This window comes from Apium graveolens, chromosome 4 (assembly GCF_009905375.1).
Source record: "Apium graveolens cultivar Ventura chromosome 4, ASM990537v1, whole genome shotgun sequence".
NCBI lineage: Eukaryota > Viridiplantae > Streptophyta > Magnoliopsida > Apiales > Apiaceae > Apium > Apium graveolens.
In genome coordinates, this window is record NC_133650.1 from 278,759,734 (window position 1) to 278,770,103 (window position 10,370).

The window sequence follows — 10,370 nt, forward strand, 5'->3', positions numbered from 1 at the left end:
AACACTTGCATCCAAATACATGAAAATACTTCAGATTTGGCTTCTTTTTCTACACCATCTCATATGGTATTTTTCCATGCTTGTTGATAAGTGTTGAATTCTGAGTAAAACAAGCAGTCTGCACAGCTTCAGCCCAAAAGTAGGTTGGCAACTTTGCTTCATCAAGCATAGTTCGTGCAGCTTCAATAAGAGTTCTATTCTTTATTTCAATAACTCTATTTTGCTGTGGAGTTTCAGGAGCAGAAAATTCCTGCTTTATTCCATGGTTTTTGTAGAACTCTTCCATGATCAAGTTCTTGAACGCAGTGCCATTATCACTTCTTATGATCTTCACATAATCTTTGGCCAATTTATCCAGTTGTTTGACATGATCAATCAAGATAGATATAGTTTCACTTTTTGTGTGCAAGAAATACACCCATGTGTATCTGGTGAACTCATCCACTATGACCATAGCATATTTCTTCTTTGCAATAGACATGACATTCACTGGACCAAATAGATCAACAGGTAGTAGGTGATAAGGCTCAAGAATTGATGATTCAGTCTTGCTCTTGAATGAAGATTTTCTTTGTTTTGCCTTCTGACATGAATCACAAAGGCCATCAGTAGCAAATACTGATTTTGGCAGTCCTCTCACAAGATCTTTCTTGACTAGTTCATTTATATTGTTAAAATTTAAATGAGAGAGTTTCTTGTGCCAATCCCAGCTTTCTTCAATTGATGCTCTACTCAACAGACAAATTGCAGAACCATCAGTACTTGTTGAAAGCTTGGCTTCATAAATGTTACCATGCATGTATCCTTTCAGAACAACTTTTCCTGTAGATTTGCTTACAACTTCACAGTGTTCTTCAAAGAAATCCACATGATAACCTCTGTCATAGATTTGACTCACACTCAGCATATTGTGTTTAAGTCCTGAGACCAGAGCTACTTTTTCAATGATGACATTCCCAATATTGATATTGCCATATCCCAGAGTTTTTCCAATGTTGACATCTCCATAAGAAACACCTGGGCCAGCTTTCTCCACAAAGTCTGATAGCAGGGCTTTATTTCCAGTCATATGTCCTGAACATCCACTGTCCAGAACTAGGATGTTATTCATGTTGCCCTGCAATCACAAATACCACTTGATAGGGATAAATAAGTCCTGATTTTATAATTAATGGGCTGCTAGGCCCAATAATAATAAGATGTATAATATTCAGACCAGAAAGGTTAAGTCTGACGGACCGGATTAGGCCTGGTGGAATAAAAAAGGCCCAAAAAGCCCTAATTATTAATTAATTTCGTAATTAATTAATAAGGGAGAAATCAGATGTTGAAAAGAGTCCCGACGAGGATATAAATCCTTAGAGATTAGCCTCAAGGGGACCTGAAAGGATAAGGAATCAACTTCCTACTTCCTAGGACTCCTAAGTCTATCCTAATTCAGAGGCTTATCCACCAAGCCTCCTATACCAAGTCCAATTCAAGGACTCCCGCATCTATATAAGGGGCCTCACCCCACAAATCAGAACTACGTTTTTTGACTTGATCCTTGGCAATCAGCAAGGTACGTAGGCATCTTGTTAAGGCAGATTGAGTCACGAAACACAAGAGCAGTCAAATCGAGCCTTGGAGCTCACGTTCCTTAGTATTAAATACAGCAATAATATATAGTAGTTTTAATCCATAACATTTGGCGCCGTCTGTGGGAATTACGCAACAACAACCATGGCGAGAACACGGAGAACAACCAGCACTCTGGAGGAGGGAACACCATCAGGGACAACCCAGGTGATTTCATCAACCGTGGAGGTTCCTCCCCATTCAACTTATGCATCTACTCAGGGGGAAGCCCAGACAGGGGCAACTCATCCTCAGCCACAAGAGACAACTCCCCCGACTGTTCAAGGTACGAATCCTCAAGTTCAACAAATACATATACCTGTGAATTCTCGACCCGTCGGGTATGAATACTCAACTATTGTTACTACTAACCCCCCTTATGGGATGCCCCTTCACCCTGAGGTTGGAGGAAGTGGATATGCTGGGCGAAGCGAAGCACGAGGGCGGTCGCCCCCCTATATACGAGGTTTGGATCCTATCCCTGAGGATCGGGAATTTTCTGGTCCATACACTGAGAGAGACTCCGAATCTTCGGATGATGAAGTGGCCCCGAGAAGGAGGCGTCCTGGAAAAGAGCCAATGGCCGATGGAAGGCAACGCCCCCAAAGCACCCCAGGGGCGAATCCCCAAGAAGTGCAGGAAAAGATCAGGGCTCATGAGGCTGAAATCCAAAGGCTGAGGCGTGATTTGGAGGCTTACCAAGCCACCAGACCCCACATACCTCCTAGGGGGAGAAATCCTCCTCCTATCATAGACCTGGATGGTCCGGTAAGAAGAAGGGCTGCTGTCCCAAGAACTGATCCAAGCAATCTCCTTCCCCTTGGGGATCCTGATGATCCAACTCCACCCTTCACAGAAGAGATAATGAATGCCCATATCTCAAGAAAATTTAAGATGCCCACTATCAAAGCCTATGATGGCACGGGAGACCCCGCTAATCATGTTAGGACATTCTCTAATGCACTGCTGCTGCAACCCGTGAATGATGCTATAAAGTGTCGGGCCTTCCCTCAAACCCTGTCGGGTATGGCTCAAAGATGGTACAGTCGCCTGCCCCCAAACTCTATTGGATCGTTCAGAGAATTAAGTCAGGCTTTTATTAAGCAATTCATCAGTGGAAGAGTCCATGAGAAAAGTTCAGCATCTCTTATGAGTCTTGTGCAGGGAGCTAAAGAATCCTTAAGAGATTACCTAAATCGTTTTACAAAGGAGGCTTTAAAAGTCCCAGACCTTGATGATAAGGTAGCCATGATAGCGCTGCAACAAGGAACTAGGGATGAGTTTTTCAAGATGTCTTTGGCCAAACGACCCCCTGAGAGCATGTTGCAGCTCCAAGAGAGGGCAGGGAAGTATATCAAGGTTGAAGAGAGTATGAGGAAGACCGTAGTAAGTAATGAGCCCACTGGAGGCAAGAAACGAAAAACTGATTTGGAGTACATCGCTAAGGATAAGTATCCTAGAACTGAACAAAACCCTGATTCAACCCCCAAGAAGGGAGGACCTGGGCAAAAGTTCACTGAATACGCTAAGCTGAATGCCCCCAGAAGTCAGATTTTGATGGAGATTGAGAAAGACAGAGATATTCGCTGGCCTAAGCCCTTGAAGGCTGATCCCGCCAAGCTAGATAAGGGCAAGTATTGCAGGTTTCACAAAGATGTTGGTCATGACACCGATGAGTGTAGGCAGTTGAAAGATGAAATTGAGTTTTTGATTCGAAAAGGAAGGCTGAACAAGTATACTGGAGATGGAGGAGACAGAAACAATAATGGAAGGAAGAACTTTGAAGATCGTAGGAGGGACCAAGATGATCAGGGGCGGAATCCCCAACCTAGAGGACCAGTTATAAACACCATTTATGGAGGGCCGAGACCTCGAGGGCCTGTGATAAACACGATCTTTGGAGGTCCAACTGCTGCTGGATTGTCCAAAAATTCCAGAAAGGCATATACTAGAGAGGTTATGCATATTGTTGGAGAAGCCCCGAAGAGGGCCAGGACAGAAGTAACATTGGCTTTTGATGATTCCGACCTAGAGGGTGTGAAGTTTCCCCATGACGACCCGCTGGTCATAACGCCGATAATAGGAAATAGCCCGGTTAAGAGGGTCCTTGTGGATAATGGTGCTTCTGTGGATATCTTGCTCCACGACACCTTTCTAAGGATGGGGTATAACGACTCCCAGTTGACACCAACCGACATGCCGATATATGGATTTGCTGGAGTAGAATGTCCTGTGGAAGGGATAATTAAATTACCAACCACCATAGGTACGGAGCCAAGGCAAGCAACGCAGATGCTGGATTTTGTGGTGGTAAAGGCTAGTTCAACTTATAATGCTATCATGGGGAGAACAGGGATACATGCCTTCAAGGCAGTCCCCTCTTCCTACCATTCAGTCATGAAGTTTCCCACCCGAAACGGGATTGGAGAAGAGAGGGGAGATCAAAAAATGGCTAGAAGCTGTTATGTGGCCTCTTTGAGGGCAGATGGAGTCGGGGGGCAGGTTCTTCCTATTGAAGATATGGATGTTCGAGAAAATGATGAGAATAGAGGAAGGCCAGCAGAAGAATTGGATTCGGTTCCTTTAGATCCCAAGAATCCTGAGAGGATGACTTTTATTGGAGCTACATTAGAGGAGCCCCTTAGAGGGAAGTTAGTGAAATTTTTGCAAGAAAATAGTGATGTGTTTGCATGGTCAGCAGCTGATATGCCAGGCATAGACCCGGGGTTAATTACCCACAAGTTAAACGTGGATCCAAGCCGGAAGACAGTAAAACAAAAGAAAAGAAATTTTGCCCCGGAAAGACAAGAGGCTATAAAGCAGGAAGTGGAAAAGCTCTTAGAGGCTGGTTTCATTGAGGAGATTCAATTTCCGGAGTGGTTAGCAAACCCTGTAATGGTGAAGAAGGCTAATGGAAAGTGGAGGATGTGTATAGACTTCACCGATCTGAATGATGCATGTCCCAAAGACTGTTTTCCGCTGCCTAGAATTGATACTTTGATTGATGCCACCGCTGGACATGAGATGCTGAGTTTCATGGATGGATTTAGCGGATACAACCAGATCAAAATGCATAAGGATGACATTCCAAAGGTATCATTTATCACTGACTTTGGTGTTTATTGTTATCTTGTTATGGCGTTTGGTCTCAAGAATGCAGGAGCCACCTATCAAAGGTTGGTGAATAAAATTTTTAAAGATCTTATTGGGAAGACTATGGAAGTCTATGTTGATGACATGCTAGTCAAGAGTCTAGTAAAGACTGATCATATAACCCATTTGAGGGAAGCTTTTGAGGTCCTGAGGTACCACAAGATGATGTTGAATCCCACGAAGTGTGCTTTCGGAGTAGGATCTGGAAAATTCTTGGGATTGATGGTCTCAAAGAGGGGAATTGAGGCTAACCCCGATAAAATAAAGGCAATCCTGGACATGGAACCCCCAAAAACTGTCAAGGATGTTCAGAAACTCACAGGAAGGGTTGCTGCGCTAGGACGATTCATCTCCAAGTCAGGAGACAAGTGCTTGTCATTCTTCAAGTCATTAAAGAACATTAAAGACTTTGTATGGAGTGAGGAAAATCAGAAGGCATTTGAAGAGTTAAAGAAGTATATGGGCCAGGCCCCGTTATTGGCCAAGCCAGTTTTGAGTGAAGTTTTATTCTTGTACTTGGCTGTTTCAGAAAGCGCCTTGAGCGCGGTGTTGGTTAAGGAGGAACTGAAAGTCCAGAAACCCGTATACTATGTCAGCAAAATCTTGCATGGTGCTGAGTTGAATTATTCAACTATTGAGAAATTCGCTCTAGCCTTGGTAATGGCTTCGAGAAAGCTGCGTCCTTACTTTCAAGCTCACCAAATCGAAGTGCTAACAAATCAGCCACTGAGAAATATCATTCACAGTCCCAAGGCAAGTGGGAGACTAATTAAGTGGGCAATAGAGTTGGGAGAGTTCGATCTCAAGTATAAGCCACGTATGGCCATAAAAGCTCAGGCACTAGCTGACTTCGTGGTGGAATGTACCATACCCAACCAAGAAGTCGGGGGGCAGGAAGATACCACACCTCAAGACAAGGGAGTCGACAATGGGGACAAGGAGAAAGAATATTGGGTTCTCTATTTTGATGGAGCATCAAAAACAAATTCCAGTGGAGCAGGGTTGGTTTTGCAAAGCCCTGATGGATTCTTAATTGAGTATGCCATGAAGCTAGACTTCCCAACCACAAACAATGAGGCAGAGTATGAAGCCCTGATTGCTGGCCTTGGTCTAGCTGGGACACTTAGAGTCAAAAACTTAAAGGTCCGTGGAGACTCGAAGTTGATCATATCCCAGGTAAAGGGAGAATTTGAAGCAAGGGATGATACGATGGCAAAGTATGTTCGCCTAGTAAGGGCTGTGATGACCCAATTTAATGAATGCCATGTTGAACACATTCCAAGGGAAGAAAATGCTAAAGCAGATGCGCTATCAAAGTTTGCTTCATCTGAGATTGAAGAAAGTTCAGGAAGTGTGTACTTCCGTGTTTTGAAGACACGAAGTATAGATGTTAAACTTGTGGCTCCCGTAGGCTTGGGGACGTCATGGATTGATCCCATCAAGGCTCACATTCAGACCGGTTGGTTGCCAAGCGATACAATTGAGGCACGGAAGTTAACTGTTCGAGCACTAAGGTACTCTTTGATAGATGGGATTCTATATAAAAGATCTTTCGTGGTTCCTTACTTGAGGTGTCTCAGGCCCGATGAGGCACGATTGGCTCTTGAGGAAGTGCATGAAGGCATTTGTGGGCAACACTTGGGGGGCAGGGCCTTGGCTCATAAGATAACTCGTTTAGGCTTCTATTGGCCAGAAATGATGGCTGATGCCAAAGAATATGTAAAGAAGTGTGATCGTTGTCAGAAGCATGCACCAGTCGCCAGACAACCCCCCGAGATGCTGACCTCTATCAACTCACCTATTCCCTTTGCTATGTGGGGGATGGATATTCTAGGGCCTTTTCCTATGGCCACAGCACAAAGGAAGTTTCTGATTGTAGCCATTGATTATTTCACCAAGTGGATCGAAGCCAAACCTTTGGCCAAAATCACAACTAAGCAGGTTGCACAATTCCTGTGGGAAAACATTATGTGCCGATATGGAATTCCCCGTATCCTCGTCACTGACAATGGAACGCAATTCAACAATGAGGAATTCAAGAAGTATTGTGAAGAAAATGAAATTGAGTTACGATTCACCTCTGTGGCTCACCCGCAAGCCAATGGGCAAGCGGAAGTAGCAAATCGGATAATCCTGGATGGACTAAAGAAGAGGATCGAAAAGTCGAGAAATAATTGGGTAGATGAGATACTTCCCATATTATGGGCTTATAGGACTACCTGTAGAGTCACGACAGATGCAACTCCTTTCATGTTGGCATATGGGGCGGAAGCGGTAGTTCCCGTGGAGATATCACATTCTTCTCCAAGGATTCAGGCTTTTGATGAAAAAGAAAATGAGGAAGGGCAGAAGTTAGCCCTGGATTTAATTGATGAAGTACGAGATAAAGCACACGCAAAGATAGTAGAATATCAGAAAAAGGCTTCATTCTACTACAACCTAAGGGTTAAAGAGAGGTTTTTCAAACAAGGTGACTTAGTCTTGAGAAAAATAGAGGCTTCTGGTGTCGGACAGAAAGGAAAGCTTGCCCCAAATTGGGAAGGGCCGTATAGAGTCAAGAGCGTTCAGGGTAGAGGAACCTACAAGCTGGAGACTATGGATGGTTTTGAAGTCCCGAGAACCTGGCACGCACAAAACCTGAAGGTTTACTACGTGTAAGATGGTCGAAGTACGATTCTCACTCGTCAGGATGGCGAGTAGGTTGAAAAGCACCTTGAAGCTTTGCTTGCTTAGGATTTATATGTTTTAGTTTTATTACGAAATTTATTAAGACTTGTGTAAGGGACGAATCCCAGACAATTTTATGAAATTCATAAGTTCTTCAAAGCATGATTGTGGCCTAACAAATAAAAATCAAATGCATGGATGCAAAGCATAAAAGGTGATAAATGAGATAGATCTGATAGATGTTACAAAAGTTTGATAAATAAAGTCTCGAAAATAAAAAAAGCCACGCAGGGCTGAAAAAGCTCTAAGGAGCTGAGGTGCCCTCGGCGTCCATATCATCGTCTTCTCCGCTCTCGCTAGATGTCTCCGTCGTCTCGGAGGAGGAAGAGCTGTCATCCTCAGCGGGTCTGGAAGAGGACTCGGGAGGAGGAAGAAGTGGATCCTGAGGAACATGATCCGAGACGACTACTCGGGTACGAAACCTCTGTAGCAAGGCCTCATCGTCAGGGCAGATGTAGTCCGCCGGGTTAATATCAGGACAAGCCTCGTTCACGGTCCCAAGGGCCGTGTCCCAACCAGTCCTAAAAAACTCGGGAAAGACTGAATCATCCCTAATCCTCATGGATTGGGCAAACTCCTCCGAGTCCAGATAATTGTCTATAGCTTTATCCTTCTCCGCCCGAAGTACCACCAGCTCGGCGTTAGACTCTCCGAGTTCTTCCTCCTTGCGCTTGAGCTTCTTCTCCAGGGTAGCATACTTCTTCTGCTGCCTCCTGAGGGCGTTATCGGCCTTATCAGAAGCCCGCTTCCATGATTCGGCTTGCCTCACAGCGCCTTGAAAGTAGGCGTTAGACTGAAACAAAACAATTAACAAAGTGTAAGGCAAGAAAGTGCTACAAGAACGAGAAATAAGTTTAAAAAAAGAGAAGGCATACCGAAGCCAGAGATTGGGCTCCCATGAGCTTAATCCTCTCAAGGTCAGGAGTGGCCACTACATCAGTAAAGTCCTTTGGAGTCACGCTATGGTAGGACCAATCCCAAGCATGCTTCGTGGAACCAACCACGGTATCCCCTCGGCGGAATCCCCAGAGAGGCTGAAAGGCGCCTGTAGCAGCAGCAGCAGGGGCAGCAGCAGTGATAGGAGCATTATGGCCCTCAGCTCCTTCAGTTGAAGCCTCCCCCATAGGCTCCTTGTGCTTTCTCAAGAAGATAGGCTCTGTCGCCTTTCCTCTGGTGTCTAGGCCTGCTAACCGAGCTTTCTTCATCCTAGCTGTTTCCTCGACCAAGGGGACATTGTCCTCGTTAATCTCCTTAGCAGCTGAAACAAAGCAAAAGACAAAATAAGTGATGTTAATAATGCGTGAAAGAAAGAAAAATTGAGAAGGGAAGAGAAATACCCTGTTGAGAAACAGAGGATAGTCCCACATGAATCAGGGAAAACTCTTCTAAAAGAGTCCAGCTGGTGGTGGTGCCATCATCCTGAGTGAGCCCATTATAAATGATAGTTTCTTCAGGAGTTAAGTGAATGGATTTGAGGCTACCATCACTGACCTTCCCGAAGGAGGATCGAAAGAGCGTGCCCCAATCGCCATTCTCCCAACGTAACCCGACGAAACTATTCCTCCAATTTGGATTATTATCCGGAATAGAGGCGCTGTTAAAAATATGTTTGCTTTTGGGCCTTTGTTTGACATAAACCCAGCCACAAATATTGGAAGAACTATTGTAACATTGAAAGACTTTCCTAAAAACGGCTACAGAAAGAGGAAAGCCCTCCCTAAGACAACAAACCATAAAACATAGAATATTCCTCCAGGCGTTTGGAGGAAGCTGACACGGGTTAATTTGTAAGTCAGCCAAAAGATGAGGGATAAAAGGATGGAAAGGGAACCTAAGCCCAGCATTAAGGGCGTCGGTGTAGATGAAGAGAGTATCAGGCCTCCAGTGACAAGTACGGTCACCACCAGAGACTGGAACTAGTCTAAAGGGAGGAGGGACGTTATAACGAGCATTTAGTTTATTGAAATCTATGTTATGCCAAGTATTACAGTGATTAAAAGAGTCGAGATGTGCAGTGGAGGGATATTCATCCCCCCTAGAATTAATCATATCAATTAAAGACATATATGAAGAGCGGATCTCGATATCCTTACCTCGTTTTGAAGCCGAGGCAATTTTGGCCGCCCTCTCAGAATTCTTGTCAGCCATTAGAAAGCTAGAAAAAGCCTGAAGGAGAGGTTGGAAAACTAAAGGAGGGATTTGAGAAAGGAAAGGCTAGGGATGAGGAGAAGCTGTAGAATGAAATGAGAGGTGAAATGAGAGGTGTGAAGAAATAAAACTCTCACCCCACCTTTATATAGCCAAGGAAGAAGGATAATGGGCCTTAAAAAAGCCCATTTGGGCCCAAAAACTTAGAAGGTTCTGGAATAACCCGGGAAGTTCTAGCAAAAATCAGAGGAAAATTAAAGTTTTTGAAGAATCTGGAAGAATCCAGAAAAACCCTAGAAGGATTTGGAATTAGAAAATGAAAGCCCATCTCAGAAAAGGGCCTAATTCTAGAAAGAATCAAGCCATGTTTGAGGCCCAAATAATGTTTAAAAAAAAAAAAAAAAAGTGGGAAGGGAGCCCAGTTAAAGCAATGGGCCAATTGCAAAAAACTAGTTGGACCAAGGAAAGTGGGCCAAGGTTTTTCTATTGTAGCCCAGGAAAAAGGGTAGGCCAAATTAGAGAATAGGCCCAGTTAAAATAGGCCCAAATCTTAGCCCAGAATTGAGAATCCAAGGATATACAAAAAATATATATGTATTCTTGAACCTTTCGAAGAGAAAACACAGCAAAATCCTGGTCAAAATGTTCCTGCTCGAAAATCCTTCGACCAGGGTTTAGAAGGAAGGTTAATTCGGTCAGAAAATAAGAATCTTGACCGAAAGGGA

The 10,370-nt window shown here is 44.1% G+C and overlaps 1 protein-coding gene across 1 annotated transcript; it reads right to left on the reverse strand.

The window, feature by feature from the left end:
• Positions 1-7,675: 7,675 nt before the first annotated feature.
• On the reverse strand, positions 7,676-9,634 carry LOC141717174 (uncharacterized). Its single transcript, XM_074519280.1, has 2 exons — positions 8,373-9,634; positions 7,676-8,290 (listed from the first exon to the last, which is right to left on the reverse strand). The coding sequence occupies exons 1-2, from the start codon at positions 8,862-8,864 to the stop codon at positions 7,742-7,744; spliced, it is 1,041 nt and encodes a 346-aa protein (XP_074375381.1). The 5' UTR covers positions 8,865-9,634; the 3' UTR covers positions 7,676-7,741.
• Between the last annotated feature and the right edge of the window lie 736 nt (positions 9,635-10,370).